This window comes from Carassius carassius, chromosome 34, assembly GCF_963082965.1.
Source record: "Carassius carassius chromosome 34, fCarCar2.1, whole genome shotgun sequence".
NCBI lineage: Eukaryota > Metazoa > Chordata > Actinopteri > Cypriniformes > Cyprinidae > Carassius > Carassius carassius.
The window spans coordinates 11,229,183-11,253,874 of NC_081788.1; the positions used below are offsets into that span (position 1 = coordinate 11,229,183).

The following is a 24,692-nucleotide window of genomic DNA, read 5'->3' on the forward strand; positions in this document are numbered from 1 at the left end:
CCAGCATGCCACAGAAAACCACACAGACTTGTCACGGTCTAGAATTTTGGTTTATTTAACAAACTCAAAGAAAGATGCTTAGCATGGAGCAAAATAAAGTTCAGGAGGGGACCAGGCCAAAATAACGGATCTAACTTACAAAAAGGAGTACTTTCTAATCTCTCAAAACAAAATCCAAAGTAAACAACAAAAGTCTTACCTTACTCCCTTTCTAGCCAAAAACAGGTGAAAACATGGACAATAAAAGAAATGGCGTCCTCCTCACTACGGCTCCAAAATTAATTAAACTTTGACCTTAAGGTCTAACCTTGGGAGCTTACTTGTACAAAAACAAATAAACCACAACTCTCCAAAGTTTCAAACTGTATACACCAACAACAATGTAAACAGACAACTAGCACACATGCTATGGTCTAGGGCAGGTGAAAAGTCTCCAGAGGCAGCAAAGGCTAAGAAGGGCATACTTCAGATGGAGTCTTCAGCTTTTATCCACAAGCCTTCCTTCCAGCAGCCAATCAGAGCAACCAGGTGATTGATGACAACCAGAACCAGGTGATCTTCATTAAGCTTTTGGATGGTGTAGAGAGATTAGAGAGACAAAACACTGCCAAAACAAACTGTACTCAACATAGTGGCAATAATTAAATACTGCACAAATAACACCTTAAACAAATTACGCCTAAGGACGTAACAGTAACAATGAAGAGATTTAAATAGAAATAGGGAGTCCTGTAATATATGCAACCACACACACCACAGGACAGAGATCAAAATAACATTCATTTGCCAAAGAAAATACACACACATACACCCACATTGAGATGCAAATGTATTATTACAATCCTCTCGAAGGCTGATGTATCTTCATGAAATCCCACTGACAGTCTTCCTCTATTTTCTTATCACTGGTAACAGGTGACATCACTCTTCTGTGTTTGGGCCCAAATTCAATTTATTTGCCAAATATAACTCCAGGTCCAAACCCCTGGGGCTTGCGCTGTATACGAGTATCCACAGGCTTTACTTTGACATACAGTGGTTCTTTTAAGCTCGCTGCCTCATTTCTGCTAACTCACAAGCCAATCTGCTTTGCCTTTAAACAGTGACATTTGAGGGATCTCTGTGATTATATGGCAATAGGTTGGCCCATGAAAAGACTGTGTGCTTTGATGAAATGCTGAAGACGTTCTTTGAAGATGCTTCAGGGATCAGTTTAGATAAAAAGTCAGTCAGGGAGGTGCTTCTGAGAGAAAATAAGATAAGTCTGACCTTCCAAACCTGCTTCAGATTTTCACCAACAAATTGGTGATTTAAAACAATTATTTATTTATTTATTTATGCATTTAGCCATTTTAAGCACTGCAAAAAGTAATAATAATAATAAAAAAAACTTAATCAGTTTTTTTGTCTAGCTGTGAAGCATAAGGTTTGAAGAAATAGTTCACCCAAAAATTAACTTTTAGAAAATGTACTCATCCTCAGATTATGTAGTTGTTTCTTCTGAACAGATTTAGTGAAATTTAATGTGACTTAACAAAACTTGCTCACCAATGGAACCTCTGGGGTGAATTGATTACTTGTGGATTATTGTGATGTTTTTCTCAGCTGTTTGGACTCTCATCCTGACGGCAGCCATTCACTGCAGAGCATCCATTGGTGTGCAATTGATGTAGTGCTAAATTTCTCTAAATGTTTTCTGATGAAGAAGCAAACATGGCCTGAGGTTGAGTACACATTTTCAGCAAATTTTCATTTTTGCATGAACTATTCCTTGAAACATTCTTAAAACAGGATACATTTAAGAACCACAGTTGCAAACAATATTTTTTCTTCTCACTTTATATGTGAGATATTTTTACTTAAAAAAAAACAAAACAAGAACTGATTGATATTTTTTTAAAAAGAAAGAAAAAAAATATATATTGTCAAATAGTGAAGTGTTACTTTCAGGTTATAAACAACTAAAACACAAATCTGCCATCTGTGCCACTGCAGGATGGGTAAAAGAATAATATAAGTAATTTTAATGTGTCATTTATCCGTTTATTTTTCTGGCAACTAGGTGCCAGTTTGAATTATTGTCACTTCGTGCTCACTTCACATTCCTTGGCAACCAGCAGCTATGAATGACATTCATTTTCCTTACTGTCAGTTTTCGTACAGTCACAGACAGTAAGCATTCTGCACTCAGACGCCACCAATGTCTGTTCCCTGTGCAGCACATTCCTAGTCTATGAAATTACGTGACTTTTGAAACATCGAAGCATCAATAGAAAGACAAGATTTTGAGCTGAAAAGATTTCTCCCTCCAGTCTTCCCTGACATGTCTGATTCAAGCCTCACTCCATTTTGTTTTTGCAGAATCATCAATGATGCAAAATACCTACATTATTAATTCTGCCTCAAAGGTACTTTCCTCGTCTTGTCTCTCTCTCTTTAAATTTTTCACTCAATACCCAGACTTCCATCCCAGAATCCAATAATATATATTTGCAGCCAATATATATATATATACACACATATATATATATATATATACACACATATATATATATATATACACACATATATATATTTATAACAAGTAAACAATTCATTAGACATTACAGAAAGTGTCTATGCTTTTTTTTCTACACATGCAGACTTTGCATTAATTATTATTAATTATTCATTCAATTAACAGTCCTACACAACTACACATATCACAATTACAGATGTAAGAGGGAAGGATATTTACATTTTGTTATGCTTCATTATTCAGATACCTCTGGCAATAAGAATTTACTGGGGGAAAAGAAAAATGTCAATCTGATTTTTTTCACAAATAGTTGAAAAGAGGAATGCAGCATAGTGTATCCTAATAGTGAACAGCTTGTTCATTAAAAAGCAAATATGCAAATTTTAACACAAACACAAAAAAATGTATTCTAGCATTACTGCAGAATCCTAATTTAAATATGAATTTCTCATTCAGTGATCTGTCTAAATGAACAAAGGAATAAGCTAAGTTTTGTCTATGCTAATGAGAGGCACGACAAACCAACTAACTGCATCTTAAACACAACCACACATAAAAATGAACAGGTTTCTGACTTTATGGTAATGCATGTGTGGAGTCAACTGTTACTTTTGTGCATACAGCTTCACCATCTTTAGACTTTGTTTCTAGATATTGCTCTGTTTTGGCGGTGAAAAGACTTACACTGTTGAATGGCAGTCAAGCTTAACAAGGTGCTAGCATTAAAGGGTTAGTTTACCCAAAAATGAAAATTAGGCGGTGTTTTACTCACCCTCAATTCATCCTAGTGTATCTGACTTTCTTCTTTCAGATGATTCCAGTCAGCGGCATATAAAAAATTGTCTTTGATCTTTCGAGCTCTAACGTTGCAGTCAGCGGGTGTTGCGTGCTTCAGTCCAAAAGAAGTTAAATAAAAAGCACCCTTCCATAAAATAAGTGTCTCACACAGCTTTTAAAAGGCAGCCTACACTGTAAAACTGAACAGTGAAATTAATCAAATGAAATTAGTTAATTGCACTCAAATAATAATGAACACACTATCACTGGCCAACTGTTAAGCAGGAGAGGCGTGCGTCATAGTGTGGGTCCCATATCCCTCCAAACCGGACTACTCCATCACGAGGAAATCTATCTACTGGTTCTGGAGGAATCCACCACTGACGTGATTCTAGGGCGCCCGTGGTTAGAGCAGCACAACCCCGTAATCTCCTGGAAGACGGGTGAAGTCCTGAAGTGGGGCGACACCTGTTTCAAGAGCTGCATCTCAGGTTGTCCAGTTCCAGCCACACCTTCCCCTGAACCACTTCCAGTCTGTTCCACATCAATAGAGAGCCCAATGGAAAACCAATCCATCGCCACCCAGTGGCGGTGCCAGGGGGGAGCTAGGTGGTGCTGCAGCTCCCCCTATTATAGTCATAGCACCTGCCCAGCACCCCCAAGAAATGTCTGTAATTTTTTATATTTATATTTTAATGTCATGTTTGAATATTCTTTTTCATGTTTTTAAAATAGGAATCAAATAATACTTTAATATATATATTTTTTAGTCTTTAATAACATGAGGCCGAAACAGGTGATCTTCTTTGTCCAATGGGCGCAGCCCCCCGCAAACCTTTGACCTTAACGCATTTCAGCTTGTTTTTGATAGCGAGTTTTAGCAAAGTAAAATACACCATGGATCGTTTTTTGCTCCCTAAACGTCCACGTTCTGAGTCACACCCTGAAACGAGAAACGAGAAACGAGATTGTGAAGGTGCAGACACACCACTCGTCGTCACAGAGCCCCAGGAACAAGAAAATCTTGGGGATGAACTTGAAGACGGAGGAGAATCGCCGGCGGCGGTTGCCATTGAGGATGCTAACATTACGGTTTGGGCTGCAGCTGATATTAGCAACCATCCTCAAGAGGGCCCAAGAAGGCCAGTCCTTCAAAAATACCCCACACGGCAATTTGGGAATCAGCAGAGAAGTTTTAATAAAAGTTGGATGGATCAGTATTCATGGCTAGAATACAGTGTGATCAAGGATGCCGCATTTATTAATGCAATAAAGATGCATTTATGGACCTGTACACGTTAATATGCATAGCCCTGACACTTCCTGTCACATCAGTGAGCTGTGAACGCAGTTTTCTTGCTTGGGCCGTGTAAAAAACTACCTGAGGAACAGCAGTGGAGACGCTAGGACCAGTAATCTGGCACTTTTGGCTATAAACGCGGAGAGAACGAGGACCCTTGACTGCGATAACATCATTGATGCCTTCGCACTCAATCACAGCAACAGACGTATTGTTTTGTTGTGAAGACATCTATGGTAAGTGCTTGATTTCCCCCTCTGTTGGCTGTTACAAATTTAATTAATTTGGTGGTTGAAGCATAAATCTTGGCTTTTCATAGTTGCATAATGCTCCAAAAATAGGAACACTGCTGATTCATCATTAGACTAGTGTTGGTAAGTTACTGGCTGTGTGATTTCGTGATCTGAGCATTTTAGGCCGAAGCGTGTGTCTGTTGCCTTCTGTTGTTGCTGTTTGCTGCTCCGTTGTATTCAGGGCTCTTCAGGGCTTTTCAGAGGTTTACATTGAAAGGCTTATGTATGTTGTATCTATAGCCCTTGCGTTGAATATATATATATATATATATATATAGTCGCGGAATGAATATAGTTAATGCGGGCGTGTACGCATACCAAAGGGGGTCCAATGCGACCTCTATAATGAGACGCCGCAAAATTTAAAGCACCTTCTTTTAAGTGTTGAGCACCCCCATAGCACCTGCAACAGAAAATCTCTTGAGCCGCCACTGTCGCCACCCCTCACTGCTATGCCCCCTTCAGTGACGTCTTCCGCCCCAAACGGGCCTCCAAGCTGCCTCCACACTGGCCGTGGGACTGTGCAATCGATCTGCTGCCGGGTGAACCAGTGCCTAAAGGAAGGATATACCCCCTATCCATTCCTGAGGAGAAGGCCATGGAGGAGTACATCAAGGAGGCGCTGGCTCAGGGTTATATTCGTCCATCGACCTCCCCTGCTGCTTCGAGTTTCTTCTTTGTGGAAAAAAGGACAGAGGTTTAAGACCATGCATTGATTATCGGGCTCTCAACAATGTTCCTTGGCTTTGCCAACTTCTATAGATGGTTTATACAAAACTTCAGTACCATCACCAGCCCTCTCACCAGTCTCCTCTGTAACAAACCCAAATCTCTCACCTGGACTCCTGCTGCCACAGAGGCCTTCCACATCCTTAAGGAGGCCTTTATGACCGCCCCACTCCTGGTCCATCCTGATCCCGACCGACCCTTCGTCGTGGAAGTCGACGCCTCGACCACCGGAGTGGGAGTGGTCCTTTCTCAGCAGCAGGGGAATCCCAGTCACCTCCACCCATGCGCCTTCTTCTCCCGGAAACTCAGCCCGGCGGAGGCCGACTATGATATCGGCAACCGGGAACTGTTGGCCATCAAACTGGCCTTGGAACAATGGAGGCATTGGTTGGAGGGAGCCAAACACCCCTTTCTGGTCCTAACAGATCATAAGAACTTAGAGTATCTTAGAGTGGCCAAAAGATTATATCCAAGACAAGCCCGCTGGGCGTTATTCTTCACCCGCTTCCATTTCACCATCTCATACCGCCCAGGGGTGAAAAATGTGAAGACTGACACCCTCTCCAGGTGTTACGCCCCCGAAGAGAATCCCGAAACTCCGGTAACCATTCTTCCAGAAAGAGTCATCGTCTCTCCTATTACCTGGTCCGCTGAGACCCTTCCTCCTACCGAGCCTACCACCAACACCCCACCGGGTTGCCCACTGGAACTTCAGTATATTCCCAGGACACGGCGCACTCCACTCATACACTCCGATCACACATCGCTTGGCACTGGTCACCCGGGGGTCAATGAAACCCTCTCGTTGCTGAAGGAACACTTGTGGTGGCCCAACATGGCCTCGAATGTCAGGAGGTATGTGAATGGATGTACAAGCTGCGCCATATCCAAAAGCCTTCGCCATCTTCCATCAGGTAAGCTCCATCCTCTGCCCGTTCCCAATCGCCCGTGGTCACTCCTAGGGGTGGACTTCATAACCGATCTTCCTCCTTCAGATAACAATACCTGCATTCTTGTCATAGTGGATAGATTTTCTAAATCCTGTCGTCTTCTTCCTTTGAAGGGTCTGTCCACAGCCATGGAAACAGCTGAACTGTTATTTATTTAGGTACTTCGGCATCCTAGAGGATATCGTCTCGGATTGAGGCACCCAGTTCATCTCCCGGGTATGGAAGGCTTTCCACTCACTCCTAGGTGTGGCCATCAGCCTGTCCTCCGGGTACCATCCCCAGTCAAACGGGCAGACGGAGAGGAAGGTTCAGGAGATTGGACGCTTCCTCCGTACCTTCTGTCACGGCCACCAGAACTCCTGGGCCGAGTACGCACAAAACTCCCTTCGTCAACCTACCACCGGACTCACTCCATTCCAGTGCGTACTCGGCTACCAACCACCTCTATTCCCCTGGTCAGGTAAGCCTCGGATGTCCCCGCCATCGACTACTGGTTCCTGGAGAGCGAGAGGGTCTGGGACGCGGCACACCACCAACTCCAGCGGGCTTTACGCAGACGTAGAACAACAGCCGACCTTCGCCGATCAGAGGCCCCAACGTACCAACCCGGTCAGAAGGTCTGGCTGTCCACCCGGGACATCCGCTTGCGTCTGCCCTGCCGCAAGCTAAGTCCCAGATTCATTGGCCCATTCACCATCATCCAGCAGATTAATCCGGTCACGTACAAACTCCAGTTACCCCCTGAATACCAGATTAACCCCACATTCCATGTGTCTTTCCTTAAACCTCACCATCCTTCTGTCTCTCCCTCCACAGAACCTGGCGAAACGGAAGCCCCCCCTCCACTCCTCCTAGACGATGGCGCAGCCTATGCAGTGAGTGACATCCTGGACTCTCGGCGGCGTGGTGGACAACTGGAATATCTAGTGGACTGGGAAGGAAATGGTCCAGAGGACCGTTCCTGGGTCCCACGCAACGACATCCTGGATCCTAACTTACTCGACACCTTCCACTCCAATCATCCTGACCAACCAGCTCCCAGGGGAAGAGGACGTCCACCACGTCGTCAGGTGATGAATGGGAAAGGTAATACTGTGCATACTGACAATGCTAATGGTCTACAAACAGGACAAAAGATATAAAATAATTTCCAGCGCAAAGCAAACATGATTGTGAGTGTGATTATTTAGCAAAACATTTACCCAAGTATCAAGTTTGCTGGGTCCTGTTCTTCATCCCTGAATGTGTCTGAAAGAGTTTGACAGGTGATAGATAAAGCAGAGAATCCTGAAAGATTAAAACCAACCAAGCAGAAGGAGTGACAGTGCAAAGGAAGTCAAGAGGATAATAGTGGTACAAAGACATGTCTCCCACTCCTGTTGGCATGGCAATGGCTGTTTTCTACCTGCGTGGATGCTTTCACACCTTTGATCAGCGAGAGATCCAGACTCACACCCGCCTCCGGGAGCAGATGCTGTGAAGGCCTGCAAACAGCACTAACACATCATGACCTTAATTGAGTACTGGTATACAACATACAGACGCAGAAACACTGACAAATACAGGGACATGCCATCTGAGAACACAATCACTGCTACCCGCTGATATTCAAATCACAAACACGGGTCTGAAACACCATGAGGGTGTGTAAACAATGACAAAATTGTCATTTGTTTGTGTAAACGGATCATTAAAAAGTCTATGGCATCTCAGAATTGCTGCTGAGAACTAACTCCTATCTCCACTAGAGTTTCAGAAAAGATCTCAACCGTGTCACAAACTGCTCATATTTGCGGAGGCAATACAAAATAAATAAATAAAGACAATAGAACAGGAACTGAAACATTGCTTATCAAATTCTTCCAAAATCAGATTATCAGGACGTGCACGCAATCCACAATAGGTTTATAGCTTGAAAGTTGTACGGAGGAAAGTTTCTGTTCACCCACTGCACAGTTTTGGAAAATAATATACAACCCGAATTCCGGAAAAGTTGGGACGTTTTTTAAATTTTAATAAAATGAAAACTAAAAGACTTTCAAATCACATGAGCCAATATTTTATTCACAATAGAACATAGATTACATAGCAAATGTTTAAACTGAGAAAGTTTACAATTTTATGCACAAAATGAGCTCATTTCAGTTTTGATTTCTGCTACAGGTCTCAAAATAGTTGGGACGGGGCATGTTTACCAGTTTTGCTGTTGGAATTTGGTCCCATTTTTGCTTATATAGATTTCCAGCTGCTGAAGAGTTCGTGGTCGTCTTTGACGTATTTTTCGTTTAATGATGTTCAAATGTTCTCTATAGGTGAAAGATCTGGTCTGCAGGCAGGCCAGGTTAGCACCCGGACTCTTCTACGACAAAGCCATGCTGTTGTTATAGCTGCAGTATGTGGTTTTGCATTGTCCTGCTGAAATAAACAAGGCCTTCCCTGAAATAGACGTTGTTTGGAGGGAAGCATATGTTGCTCTAAAACCTTTATATACCTTTCAGCATTCACAGAGCCTTCCAAAACATGCAAGCTGCCCATACCGTATGCACTTATGCACCCCCATACCATCAGAGATGCTGGCTTTTGAACTGAACGCTGATAACATGCTGGAAGGTCTCCCTCCTCTTTAGCCCGGAGGACACGGCGTCCGTGATTTCCAACAAGAATGTCAAATTTGGACTCGTCTGACCATAAAACACTATTCCACTTTGAAATAGTCCATTTTAAATGAGCCTTGGCCCACATGACACGATGGCGCTTCTGGACCATGTTCACATATGGCTTCCTTTTTGCATGATAGAGCTTTAGTTGGCATCTGCTGATGGCACGGCGGATTGTGTTTACCGACAGTGGTTTCTGAAAGTATTCCTGGGCCCATTTAGTAATGTCATTGACACAATCATGCCGATGAGTGATGCAGTGTCGTCTGAGAGCCCGAAGACCACGGGCATCCAATAAAGGTCTCCGGCCTTGTCCCTTACGCACAGAGATTTCTCCAGTTTCTCTGAATCTTTTGATGATGTTATGCACTGTAGATGATGAGATTTGCAAAGCCTTTGCAATTTGACGTTGAGGAACATTGTTTTTAAAGTTTTCCACAATTTTTTTACGCAGTCTTTCACAGATTGGAGAGCCTCTGCCCATCTTTACTTCTAAAAGACTCTGCTTCTCTAAGACAAAGCTTTTATAGCTAAGCATGTTACAGACCTGATATCAATTAACTTAATTAATCACTAGATGTTCTCCCAGCTGAATCTTTTCAAAACTGCTTGCTTTTTTAGCCATTTGTTGCCCCCGTGCCAACTTTTTTGAGACCTGTAGCAGGCATTAAATTTTAAATGAGCTAATTAAGTGGATAAAAGTGTAAAATTTCTCAGTTTAAACATTTGCTACGTTATCTATGTTCTATTGTGAATAAAATATTGGCTCATGTGATTTGAAATTCCTTTAGTTTTCATTTTATTAAAATTTAAAAAACGTCCCAACTTTTCTGGAATTCGGGTTGTATTTTAGGAGTTTTTAATATATTTAAATATATTTTTATATATTTTAGGAGTTTTTAACCTAATTACCAATGTCTGCCTCACAGAAGACCAGGTGGCACATAGGTGAATGTCACGTCACATGATTAATATTCATGAGCTAAGCACAAATGTTTTATGCAATTACTTATTCTCGTTCATGGACTTGTTGATTATGGAAAAATTCAAGTTGTGTTGGGTTGACTTTTAAGAGTGTCTATCTAAATCCAAAATCATTTAGAATTACTGAACTTACACTACTGTTTGTAAGTTTGGTGTTAATACGATATTTTTAAAAGAAATTAATACTTTTATTCAGCAAGGATGCATTAAATGGCCAAAAATGATAGTAAACATATTTATGTTAAAAGTGAATGTTGATGTTAATTTTACTAAAAATGAATTAATTAATTAACAAAATGAATACATTTATTCAATAAGGATGCACTTCATGGACAAAAGTGACAGAAATGCATTTATTATGCTCCAAACGATTTCTGTTTCAAACAAATGCTGTTCTTTTGAACGTTTTATTCATTGAAGAATATTGAACAAAATGAGTCACAGTTTCTAGCAGCACAACTGTTTTAAACACTAATAATAATAGGAAATGTTTCTTGAGCAGCAAATTGTAATAATTTCACAATATTAATGTTTTGATTAGATTTTTAATCAAATAAATGCAGTCTTTATGAGCATAAAAGACAACTTTTAAAAGGTAGTAATTTAAACACCATCATTGCATTTGTGTGCATCCATATCTGTGATCAGTTAAAATACTCACTGCAAAAACACATTGCAAATAGGAAATTGTGATGCAAGGGAAGTAGAATTAATTGTGCATGCATAATACATGCAAAAGCAAAAATAATACATTAGGCTGACTGACAGATTGTGTTTGTGTATGTCTGAGCATGCATGTGTGCAGTCTGGTTAAATCAGACAGTCACAGTCATCACAGACAGTCGCTTTATACTGCCAATCAGAGACATGAGGGTGTCAGAAAGACGGTCCTGTTTTATGCAAATTCACCATAATGCCTGTCTTACCCTCTTGATCAAGCCCTAAGAATCCACACACAAAAGAGCCAGCACAAGATGAAATCCTGCTTATTTTATCACTGCTTGGATCTCTCTTACTCCCCCACTTTAGCATTGTCAGAACATTCTGCTCTCTCTTTTCTATCAAGTAACACACCGTGATGTTACATTAATCATTTTACCATTTTATAATTAAATTATCTACAGTCGCCATCTATGCAAGTTAAACCACTCTATAAGAGATGAGGAAACTAATGCAGATCCATCAAAAGTGAATAGACACATATAAATCTGTCAATTCCAATATAACCAACCCTCTTTCTCATTTCGTTTTCCATTTCCATGTAAATGGAGCTGGAATATGGTTATTTGGCACCTAATAGAACCAGCATGCAATCGTGAAATGAAAAACAGCGAATGAAGACGGACAAATAAAATGTAACTTATAAAATATCTCAAGATACATCCTCTAGTTTATGCCATAAAGCAAATGCATCTTAGTTTATTTTAGGTATTGTATTGAAAAAAAGATGAAAATATTGATTGAGAAATGCATTTTTAGCATCAAACACTTCCTTCTCAGTTTTTCTGTGTCTCGTTTTGTCTAGTCCTTTACTCTAAAGCCATACTCTGTTTCTTCATTTCTCTCTCACACTCTTTTGAAGAGTGTGTTACTTGTGCTGTGTCTGGTTTCTCTAGTGTAAAGCAGCAGGGACCTGCGGACTCTCTGTTTGTCAGATTGACTTATATGAACACAAAGCTCTAGGGAGAATAACAGATCCTCCTCAACAGAGCTCCTGAACCTGAGCTGAACACACACACACACACACACACACACACACACACACACACACACACACACACACACAAACACACACATCTTGTCTGAATCTCTAATCACACAGAAGGTTAGCACCACTGCCAATAAAGCCAAATTAGATGAACTAGCACTAGCAAAAAATACTTATTAAAAGAAAAGAATCTAAAGTATCAAGGTAATACCATGTTTTTGGACATGTACCATCATTATGGTAAGGTTTTTTGAACATGTATACCATGGTATTTTGGAGTAAGTAGCTTGGAATACCATTCAAATAATATGGCACATGCATATGTTAATCAATGAGTACCACTGTAAGCCAATATAAATATACCATGGTATTACACTGTAAGAAAAAAAAAACAAATAAAAAAAAAATCTAATAAAATAATTTGTGCATGAAAAACCCCAACTTAATTCAAGATATATTATCTGAAAGTCTCAATATCTAATGCAATTTTGCTTCTCAAGTAAATGTATTTCATTTTAAGCATTTGTTGTATGCCTCCATATTTTAGTGGACCAAAATTTTGATTAAGAAAAAGATTTTTGGCAGTGAATCATTTGATAGCATTACTGACCCATTGGAACTGCCACATTATTTCTCATAAGCGATATGTCCTTGTTTTAAAAAATTACTAGTACAGTTACACTAGCTTATGTTTAGTGATCCTGCATAATACATGAGAATCACCATGTGAAAATACATTTCTTTCTCTGTTAGTCTCTCATCCACTCATTGCTTTATCCTCCCCTGAGAGCCTAAAGGTAATGGAGCAGGGCAGCATGGTTAATTCAGGATGTGGAAAAACTGTATTGAGTAGAGGCAATGGATTCAGGGTGCATATAATGGCCATGTGGGCGGAACGCATACACACACACATTTATTCACTTTTCAACAAGCACACAAATATGCAAAATATATTCTGCAACCATTGACTGGTGCTTGTTTAACATACTGCAAACTGGCTGCTTTAATGAATTTAATTAATCAGGTAAAGTGAACAGGTTTATGTTGGACAAATAAGATTCAGGTCAACCTCGTGGAGTTCTACGCACCCAAGTTACAAAGGACATCATGGTTCTCTCTTCAGACAGCAGTTCCCACATCCAGCAGCAGTGCTGGTAAAACGACTCTACCAACCAATAGCAGAGATGAAGGGGGGCTGAAGTTAATGGGCCAGCGGTGGCAGGGCAAACAAGCTCTAATTTGTTACTGTGACGAGTGGGGCGGGGCCGAGGGACATGGGAGCGAGGCCGGGGGAGTGATTGGAGATGAACTACACCTGTTCGACCCACCGGTCTCGAGGCCCATGGAGGAGATGGAAGGATATAAAACTGGAGCGACGACAGTGAAGGACGAGAGAGGACCAGGCCTGGGCTTTTAGTTGTGTTTTGGGTTTTATTTTATGCGCACCAGTCGTCCGTGAGGGGCTGGTGCGCTGTTTTGTGTTTATTTTGTTATTAAAATGTTTTTGATTGTCCGCCGGTTCCCGCCTCCTTCTTCCGGATGAATATGAAGGTTGATATCATTACAGTGGTGCCGAAGCCCGGGAGAAGGAGGGACGCGCTGCTGAAGATCCCTCGCCGCTGTGGTGAATCCGCGGTGCCATCGAGCTGGCGAGGAGTGTGCCGCCATGGACGCTCGAGGCGGTGGACTGGAGCGAGTTGCCGGGGACGGGCGAGCTCGCTACCGGCCGCCCACGATGTGGAGAGACGGCTGCCGTCCGTGAGGGAGCGGAGGAGTCGGCGCCGTTCGCCAGGTGGCCGGAGCCTGCTGCCTCCGCCGGAACGGGGAGGAGCAGGGAACGGGGGACTCCTGCCGGCTGCCCAAAACCGGAGGAGCCGTCGCCGTCCACCGGGCGGCGGAGGAGTGTCGTGCCGTCCGCCGAGGGCCGTCCAGTGCCACCGCCAGGCACCGCGGAGGAGATCACCCAGCTGGTGGAGGGCCGAGCAGCGGTGCGTCTGGGAACCGGAATTTTTTTTTTTTTTTTTTTTCCTCTCTCCCCTCTCTCGTCTCTGTCACTCCTCCTTCCATCTCCTTTTCTCTCGCCTCGCCTGTCCTACCCCCAGGTTCCCGCAGGTCCCCGGGAGCGGCCCCCCCGGAGGGAGGGGGGGGGGGGGGGGGAGTAGAGCGCAGTCTCGGGAGTACCCCCCGGCCTGCGAGGGGCGATGGGGGTATGTGACGAGTGGGGCGGGGCCGAGGGACATGGGAGCGAGGCCGGGGGAGTGATTGGAGATGAACTACACCTGTTCGACCCACCGGTCTCGAGGCCCATGGAGGAGATGGAAGGATATAAAACTGGAGCGACGACAGTGAAGGACGAGAGAGGACCAGGCCTGGGCTTTTAGTTGTGTTTTGGGTTTTATTTTATGCGCACCAGTCGTCCGTGAGGGGCTGGTGCGCTGTTTTGTGTTTATTTTGTTATTAAAATGTTTTTGATTGTCCGCCGGTTCCCGCCTCCTTCTTCCGGATGAATATGAAGGTTGATATCGTTACAGTTACAGTCATCTATAATCACACCGTCTGAACTGCTACTGGATTTCTTTTCAATAAATCATGGAACTGCTCTGCTGTATATGCGAATTTCAGTAGATTTTCAAGGTCTTAAAAAGGGGGGGGGGGATTATGTGGACTAGTATTTCTATGTTAACTAAAACTAAAAGAATTTTTGAGAATTGAAATAAAGATGCAAATGAAATAAAATAAAATCTAAATATCCGAACTTAGGAATTAGAAATGTATTAGAAATGTTTCCTACGCAATTAACTGAAATACAATTATATATTAAAAATATAATATACTATATCAACATAAAATGTCAAAAGCACATATCAAGATATTACCTGAGATAAAGTCTTAATATCCCATGCACTTTTGCTTCTCTGTATCTTGTTTTTAGGATTTTTATGTCTTTAATAATACCTGAATAATTATTATTTTGTTATTTAAAATATTTTACTGGACAAAAATACTGATTATGAGTTAAGTGAACAAATAATATAATTAATTAATAGTTATAAAATACAAAAAAAAAAAAAAATAACAGAACAGAATAGAATAGAAAATATTCATAGTAAAGTGTATAATTCACACATAGTAGTACGTAGTAAAGCACAATGTAAATGGCTCATTTTCATTTATAATATATATGAAATATAAGCTGAAGAAAACAGTATATCTAGTTCAGCATGTGAGATCAGCATGTAACTCTGGGGATGGAATGAAACTGAACTCCATATCAGCACTTTCTGATGTTTTGATGGCATGAAGGACAGGGAAAATTTCTCACCAGGCCTGGGCCTTTCTCCGGGTCATACTTTTCCTAAGCCACTTGGAGTGAGGGGTCAGGTGGTAGATGAGCTGTCTGCAGATTTTATCAGATGACTTCTGCGTATCTGAGTCCTGAAAGAACATATAAAATGAAAAAAGAATCATTCGATTAAATTTGACAAGACAAATGTCGAGCCTGCGGCATGAAGTTCTTATATTCTGCGAGTAAACAAAATAACGCACTATAAGGAGCAGATCAGGGCAGTTTCTTATTGCAGTCATTTTTTTCTAAAGTTTGATGTGCTTTTTAGATCTAATTTTATATTTGGACAACAAGTACATCGGAAAAACAATCTTCTCTTAGATTAAAAGCAGTAATCTCCTTTGATATATAATCTAGATTGGCTTTTTTTTTTGCCTTGGGGATTTACAAAGATGATCATCTAAAACTTTGAATCATTAAACACTTTCAATGTGTACCAGCCAAATCTGTTTCTGTCTGTGCTGCCTTGTACAAATGTTCTCAATAAAGTGTGTAAGACTGCTGTCAGAGGCCATGGCATTGGATGAGGGACACTTTATGCCTTTAAATTAAATCACAAATCTCATCGATCTTAATATCAATGAAAGTCCATTTTTATTGACATCCATACAGTCAACTGGACACTAAAGCTTGTCTGCTTTAAACAGAGCTGGTTGTCTGCTGTAGTTAACTTTACCCATGATCACACAGGATCAGGGGCAAAGTCACTTAGACGACACAATTTATTGACCCAAGATTTAAAATGCACTAACTGGATTACTGTGGATTGTTCTGGATTTGAATGTCACAATCCAACCTCACTTTCGAAATGAAACTTTCACTGCTCTCTTGCCTTCTATTAATAACTTGCACCCTGCTTTGATGGAAATCTCTGGACCTCCCACTGGCACAAGAGAGGTGATGATTTCACATTTAGAGATGCAAAACTGACAGTACACTGCAGACTGTAGGAGGTGTAACAATTATGAGATAAATCATAATTATTGCATACAAGTCTAAATAACATGAGAGAAACATGAAATAACGCATTTTGTCATAACTATGAGAAACTCGTAATTATAATAGGTAATTAACTTTGTATTTTAATTATGACGTAGAATCGTCTTTAGGTTACGTATGTAACCCTAGTTCCTCGAGCGAACGAGACGCTGCGTCGAAGCGCTACGGGGAATGTGTTTAGCGTGAGTGACTCACGCTAAATATCATATCCAATCTGTCTTATAGAAGAGCGTGACGTCACGGGCGGGGTGACGTAAGCGACCAGGAAGCTATAAAGGCACGAGCCACACAGCTGGCGTCAGCTTCGAGTACCAGCAAGCGCCAGCAGGGGTGCCGGGGGTATGGCCTCGAGACGCAGCGTCTCGTTCCCTCGAGTAACTAGGGTTACATACGTAACCTAGAGACGTTCCTCTTCAGGAACTCGAGCTGTGTTGAAGCGCTACGGGGAACGATGTACCCACGCTGCCAGACTACCAAATCCCTGCCTAGTGTGTATCCGAAGAGCACAGCTTAGGACGAGAGGACTGAAGTGCCTGGAGTGACTGGCATATCTAAGCCATAGAACTTTGCAAAAGTGGAATGCGTGGACCACCCCGCAGCATTGCAGATGTCCAGCATGGACACACCTGCTAGAAAGGCCTTGGAGGCCGCCATACCCTGTGTCGAGTGAGCCTTGGCTCCTGACAGCGGGGGAAGACCAGAAGACTCATTGAAGGCATTGATAGTCTCAACTATCCAACGACTAATAGTCTGTTTAAAAGCAGGAAAGCCCTTCTTGGGGGGCCGTAGTATACAAGCAATTGGTATGTTTTTTCCACAGGGCAGCTCTGTGGACGTATGCGTCCAGCACTCAAACTGGACCCATACAATTTAGCTTCTCTTGGTCGAGCTCTCGAAAGGGAGGAGGACAGAAGGCCTGCAGCACTACAGGTTGTGGTGTGATAGAGGGAACCTTAGTAACATATCCCGCTTGAGGGTATATGAACGCTTTGGTCATGCCAGGTGCAAAATCAAGATAGGTAGGGGCCACTGAGAGGGCCTGTAAATCTCCTATTCTCCTCAGAGAGGTAATAGCCAACAGAAAGGCAGTTTTAAGGGTCAGATGTCTGTCTGAGATATCTTGAATCGGCTCGAATGGAGATTTGCAAAGAGCCTCTAACACCACAACCAAGTCCCACGGGAGAATACAGGACCGTACTGGAGGTCTCCAGCCTCACAGTGCACCGTGGAGGAAACGTGTAACTAAGGGGTGTCTTCCCAAAGACTGACCATCGAGAGAGACATGGTATGCCGCAATTGCCGCCACTTAAACCTTCAGCGTGGAGTGGATCAACCCTGCAGAGAGACTGGCTTGTAGAAACTCCAGAACTGTACCGAATGGGCAGTTAGCTGGGTCAAGCTAGCGGTCTCTGCACCATGAGTTTTCCTCGTTGAGGGAGCTCTGGCTTGGAGAATGGTCTCAACAACCTCGGTTGAGAGACCGGATGCTATGAGTTGTGCCCCCTCAGGGGCCACACCCACAGTTTCCAAAACTCCGGGCGAGGATGAATTATCGTCTAACAACAGATGGACCCCGTCCCGGCGTACTCTCGCCAGAACTCCCAGGAGCAGAGCAATAGGGGAAAGGCGTACAGACGAAGCCTCAGCCAGGTCTGAACCATAGCGTCCAGTCCCAGAGGAGCTGGATTAACTAGAGAGAACCAAAGGGGACATTGTGATGTCTCGAGTCGTAAAGAGATCTACTTGAGCTCTGCCAAAAATTCTCCATATCGGTTTCATCACCTCTGGGTGAAGTTTTCATTCCCTGGGCCTCGGCCCTTGCCTCGACAGTATGTCTGCTCCCATATTTAGTTTCCCAGGAATATATACTGCTCTTCATGAGAGGAGTTTATAAGGATCTGGTGCGCCAGCTTGTACAAGGGGCGCGAACACAGACCTCCCTGGTAGTTGATATAAGAGACCACCGATGTGTTGTCGGTGCACACCAACACATGGTGACCCCTTAGGTCTCGGAGGAAGTGGTTTATTGCACGATAAAATGCTAGCATCTCTAGACAATTGATATGCCATGTCAGATGGTGACCACTCCACAGACCACGGGCAGGGTGGCCACTCATGACCGCACCCCAACTAGTGAGGGATCCATCTAGTATTACACGGCGACAAGGAGCTCCCAGCACCGGGCCCTGATTCAAGAACCAAGGTTTCTTCCACATTTCCAAGGCACGGAGGCAGCGCCGCGTGACCTTGATAGTTTGAAGTGGATTGCCCCTCAGGAAAAATCACATCTCATGTATAGCAGGCCAAGAGGTATCACTCTTGGCCTGCTATACATGCACGAAGGCAGTGACTGGCCTTCTTTGACTCTCTCGACTGAGATAAGGATCGACTCGATACGAGCAGGGGACAGACATGCCTGCATTGCGGTCGAATCCCATACTACGCCTAGATAGGTGGTTCTCTGAACCGGAGAAAGTACACTCTTCTTGGCGTTCAGTCTCAAACCCAGCTCCCACATATGTGCAGGAACGACATCTCAATGTCGAGCTGCAACCTGCTCTGACTGAGCTAAAATCAACCAATCGCTGATATAATTGAGAATGCGGATGCCTTGCATGATTTAAGACCCGCAGATCTATGATTGGATGCAATACCGGCTGTAGAACCCGGACTCCCTGTCTTGAGGAGGGACCACCTCGAAGGCCTCCTCCCCTAATAGGGTTTTCACTCTTTGTTCCATAACCAGAGCCTGCTCGGGGCCGACTAACATCGGAGTAACCCCATTGAATCTCGGCGGTGGAGAGCCAAACTGAATACGGTAGCATTTTTCTACTGTGCGCAGGACCCATTGAGATACATTTGGCAGTAGTTTCCATGCTGCAAAATAATCTACTAAGGGAATCAGTCTTTCAAGACTGACCTCTGGTGTAAGAGGCCCCTGAAGGGGCGGCGAGCATCTCAGCTCCGATACGCACACAGGTGGAAAATACTGAGGACATTGCTCGCTGGAGGCAGCTGCGCCCTGGCAGGGTTGGCAGACAGGCCCCCAGAGGGCGCTAAGGTGAGACGGGCACCATGTAATGCGGTGTACGCCGCTCTACCCCAGTAGGAGCCGCCCTCTGCAGTCATGACCGAAACGTGTCAGGACTTCTTTGCCGAGGACCTCCCAGCCTGAAGTACGGCCCTCAGATCCTCCTTAGGCTGGGAAAACCCTGGTTCAGAGCATTGCTTCAGCCTCCGGTCCCGACGCGGGGGAGCACGGGCGGCAACGCTCTGATGATAGACTGAGAGGGCTGCTTCCGCCCAGCAGCCCCTCTAGTATATATAATTCCTCAGAGTGAGATAAATGTCATTGTATTCCTCAGAATTAAATGCAATCAAACAATCAGACGAGTAAACACGATCTGCCTTATTGATATAATTCATATCTAACTTCTCACGCGAGCCACTTAGTCACAAAAACAGTATTAATCTCCTCGGAGATAAGTAGCTGCAGCTGCGAGTTCACAGAGGGGGAAGGAACCGCTTTGCATGCTTCCGAACCTCGAGGCGAAACTCTAGATCTAGGGAACACGGGTGGAGATAAGCAGAGCCGTCTTCGACCCGTCCCCAGATATGCGAGAAGCACAGTCAGCCCCCTTATTTTTCCCGAGAGCTGACTGCGTGAGCTGCGCTCCTCATTAATACTGCTCGTTATAAAGTTAGGCATAATATGCTTGTGATGTAGCGAGGAACACACTGTAAAGGGAACAGGTCAATTTAGCTCAAAGGGAATCATTTAACATTTTAAAGGGAATTTGAACAGAATCACTGTTTCACGGCTGATCACTGAGACGCCCTGCGAATCACTGAACGAGCCGTTTAACATCAAATCTGCGCTGGATATTAATATCCAAAGTATAGTAAAAACACTATCAATTAGCACAGTAACAAGATCGGCAGTTTAAGACATTAACTTGTTAGCACAAAACACAAGATACTTCTCTTTTCAATATGAATAAGGCTTTATTATATACATCTAAGACATATAAACTAATCTAACACATAAACGCATGCACGCACACATTCACACAAGTTGCAGGAAGATCGAAAGTTAGGGAAAGATGAGTTTAAGAGAATGGAAATGTGGAATCCCAAGTTTACAGCAATATGTTAAATTGCATAGACATGAACAACCATCAATCACTTAATTAGCCCTCGCATTGAGATCCTCAATGAGGTTAAAATTATATTAGATACACCAGTAAAGGTCACAGTCTGGAGGTTACTTGCGTCTCCTGTGAAAAAGGGAGTCCCCTCTGTTGTCGTTGAAAGGGGTTTTCCCGATGTCGCTGATTGGCTGGAAGTTCAGTAGTCGTTGAAGTGACGTCTTGGGAAACCCTGGTTGGGCGTTGGCTGAAGATGGAGTTGTGTGGCTGGTTGAAGTTGAACGGGCACCCAAGGTCAGGCGTCGGAGACTCGACGTTACAAAACTTAACTCAGAACACGAAACTCTCAAACGGAAAAGAAAAGAAGTAAAGTTTGGCGAGACTATAGGTGGTGTTCCTTCTCATCGTGGCTAAGTAGCAACCCGCGTGCAGGCTGAAGCACGCTGGAACCGCGCTCAAAGAACAGTGATGACAAACAGCATGGCTAAAAGCTAAAGCTAAGAAGCCAAGCTAAAAGCTAAAAGCAGACATGACTTAGCATAGCTACAGACTAAAAGCCTAGCTAGCTAGAGACTAAAAAGCTTACAACTAAAAGCTGTATTTTATGGTGTTCTGGGTATTTAAACTGGCCTGTTGGCCACACCTCAAAAGTTGTCTTGACCAATCAGATATAGTCTTGGCTCGGGGGTATCATAAATCATGTGTTTATCTTACCAAGCATGTGGTCCGAATTTTCCTGCTCTTGCAGGGTATAATTTTGGACATGATTCCTATAACACGAATATGATACATTTGATAAATATTTGATTGTCAGGCCTATTTAAAGCAAGCAGTTTCAATTACGTAGATACTAGACATGACTATGTATCCTTAAGCTATCCCATAGTTATTAAAAAAAACATACACAATAAGTGAATATAAGATGATAGTCAAATGTGTGGGTTACATATAAATGAATATGGAGGTAAGCGATGGACTGATTCATTTATAAGTCCTTTTGAGTTCATTCTGGTCCATATATATGTACAAAAGAGAGTTTATTTGCCATTCTCTTCACAAAGACTTCTGTGGAGAGACCGGAGGTTCAAAGCCCCTTCCCCCTTTGGAATTTCAATCTGGTTCTGTTAGGTCGGGGAAGTCCATGGAAGTGTTTACCTCTCATGGGTTTACATGTGATGTCCAGCTTTGCATTTCAATTACGAACAACAAATTTGACAAATCTCTTCTCCGAATTGAAATTGTCAATAATTGTTCTAGTGGTGTTAATGTTGAAAGCTGTTCTGTGAAAGCTTTGGTTGGTTGGTTATCTTGCTTGGGACTTGTGGCACAGAATGTTTTATGACTCCTGAGGAATTCGGCTCGTGTTTCAAACACAGCCCTGATCGACTCTTTAATTTGTCTGGTTCGAGTCATTTCGGCTACAACACAATCTGAAACGCGATCTGGATTCGCCTTTCAGATGTCTCGTCTTAGCTTTGCTCTTTGACTATTACTTACTCTTTGAGGTGCTAATAGTGACAAACAACAATAAATGAGACTGACAAGACAGAATGACATGCACACACAGAGCGCTTGCTGAAAGACGCAAAGCTGACGCCAGCTGCGTGGCTCGTGCCTTTATCGCTTCCTGGTCGCTTACGTCACCCCGCTCGTGATGTCACGCTCTTCTATAAGACAGATAAGATATGATATTCAGAGTCGCTCACGCTAAATGCCTTCCCCGTAGCGCTTTGACGCAGCTCGAGTTCCTGAAAAGGAACTCATAATTTTGGCTTTTTATCTCATGATTATGTCTTTTTAAAGCCAAAAGAGGGTTTGTGCTGACACAAGCAGTTATTAAATCTGGCCCTTAGTATCTCATAATTTCAGCCTTTTGCCATAATTATAACTTTTTATTTAATAATTATGACTTTTTTTATACTTTTTATATCATAATTTTAATGTCCTGCTTATGACTTTTTATATCATAATTTCTATTTATGTCAGAATTTTCAATTTTTATCTTACAATTTCAATATACTTTTGTCATAATTAGCATGATTTTTTCATATGTGACTGAAATTGGATTCTGCATTCTGTTCAATGGCATCATGCAACTGTGTCCATTTCATTACCTAATTTTTATAATTGTTTTATTGGACTGCGTATCAGTGAACACAATTCCCACCTGAATGTCCACACTCATCAGAGCCTTTTTTGGCAGTCATCTCTCTGATATAATCAAATTCAGACACTGTCACTTGCAAAGTAGGCCAGGTTAAAGCGTGCAGTTTCCTAGTGACAGTTGTTTACAGTCCTATAGTCTATATTGAGAGTCACACTGAGCTAAATCTTTAGATGAGAATGTACAACTCTGTTAAGAACCACCTCCTTATGACTCTGACAGACACACAGCAAGATCTCCATCTAATTTAATGCATCTTCTCTTATACCCAGCAGCAGCCTCAGGGTTCTGCAACTATATTAATCATTATTAGAAGAAGAAAAAATCTGCACACAATTATAGGCCATCTTTAATGGACAAGAATATGAGAATGAAAAGCAAGCAGACTTTAGTTTTCATCAGACTGCCAGTTTCTATTGTGCCCTGCAGCTGATATGACTTACGAATCAAGACTTCAGCAGGAAAAGGAAATCGGTCTCAATGAAATGGCCTGTGGTGCTGATTCAAAGATCCTGCATAGCTGTAGGTCTGACTTAAGGTGCACTTATGCTTTGCTGATCTTCAATCATACCATACTTTCAGCATATAATGATCAGTGCCTCAGACAACACTCTGAATATCTTTTAAAGAATTTCTTCATTTTTTAAGGAATGGTTGTGATGCAAGTTGTTAAAATAACAGCTGACGTCACTCGAAAGCAACAATAGTTTAAGTTTACAAAGACTTGAGCTTAAAAGTTAATTGTTTGATTGAAGCGATTCAGATAAACTTTTGTGATGCATACAGGGTTTGGAATAAATTCATGAACAAACACAAATGAAACATCTTAGTACAACAAATCACTATATGCAAACCCATTTCTTTTCATTTACTTTAACTAGCAATCAACAAAGCAGAGAAACGACATGCTGAATGAGTCACCTTCTTTGGGCACTGCATGTCTTTAGCCAGGCTCAGCAGGAGCTCATGAGATATGGGGTCCACCAGGTTTAGAAAGGATGCGTTCTTATAGAGGATATCATTGAGTGACATACCCTCTAATCCCAGGTCCTGAAAAAGATCGAAAGAGAGCACATATTATCATTCACTCACTCAAGCTGCCTTTTCTGGCAATTTCATCATGCACTGTATGCCTCTGAATGTTGTCCTGTTTCATATTGGTACTGTCAGGGATTTCTAACTTGCTAAGACAACAAGGGGCCACATTTACAAATCATTTTCCACAATTTCCGCAAATGTTCTGAACCAACATTTCCTCTAGATTTATAGATGACTCCATTGTCAAAACACAACAAGTTTTTGTATTGGCTGGGAGTATGCAAGTTTTGCATGTTCATTGGGTTCCTCTTTAGAATGCACCAGACCTATGTTTGCTCTTGGTTTGGGGAAAAAATATGCGAATGATGTATCAGTATTTCTGCCTGAAAACTTCCATATGAAAACTCTTAGAGAACACTGTCCATGTTGCATAAACATTGTTACTTAAATGGGCCAGACTATATTAGTTTAGATTTTCAGATGAAAATTATTTCTTTATGTGTTAAAATGGCTTGAATAAAACTCTAGACTCTTACCTCATTTAGTATACGCAGCTCTATGAATATGCAAATCGGTTCCACCTCTACTCCGCTCGGACCTGCTCTACTTTAACTAAATTAACTAGTAAACGCAACACAACAGCAAGTGGCAATATTGGTTATTGGAGAGTGAATCTACAAGTGAAATTTATTCAAATTCTGAATAGATTGTAGCCTAGAAAGCGTACAAAGAGCAATCCCCTTAAAATCACTTAAAGGCCATCACTTATCTTAGTTCACTGCGATCCCACAAAGTTCTGTTATCGATTACATTTTACACTACATCTAAATTTGGTTTTGACAGCTGTCCCAAAAATTAAACTGGCCCTTTGGGAAAATCCCATTGTTGAGAAAAATCTAGAATATAACTTTAATGTATTATGCAACTTTGATTTACATAGACAAGAATATCTCTAGAATGGCAAGATTGTGGCCATGTATGTATTCTCATATTCTTGTCCATTAAAGATGGCCTATAATTGTGTGCAGATTTTTTCTTCTTCTAATAATGATTAATATAGTTGCAGAACCCTGAGGCTGCT

General features: G+C 42.3%; 1 protein-coding gene across 1 annotated transcript in view; it reads right to left on the reverse strand.

Annotated features, from left to right (window-relative positions):
* lrrc75ba (leucine rich repeat containing 75Ba) overlaps positions 1-24,692 on the reverse strand; it is a 36,237-nt gene that overhangs the window by 6,042 nt on the left and 5,503 nt on the right. The window contains exons 2-3 of the mRNA XM_059523988.1: positions 23,495-23,623; positions 15,239-15,351 (exon numbers count right to left, since the gene is read on the reverse strand). Coding sequence (XP_059379971.1) covers positions 15,239-15,351; positions 23,495-23,623 — 242 coding nt within the window. The remainder of the gene's footprint in view (positions 1-15,238; positions 15,352-23,494; positions 23,624-24,692) is intronic.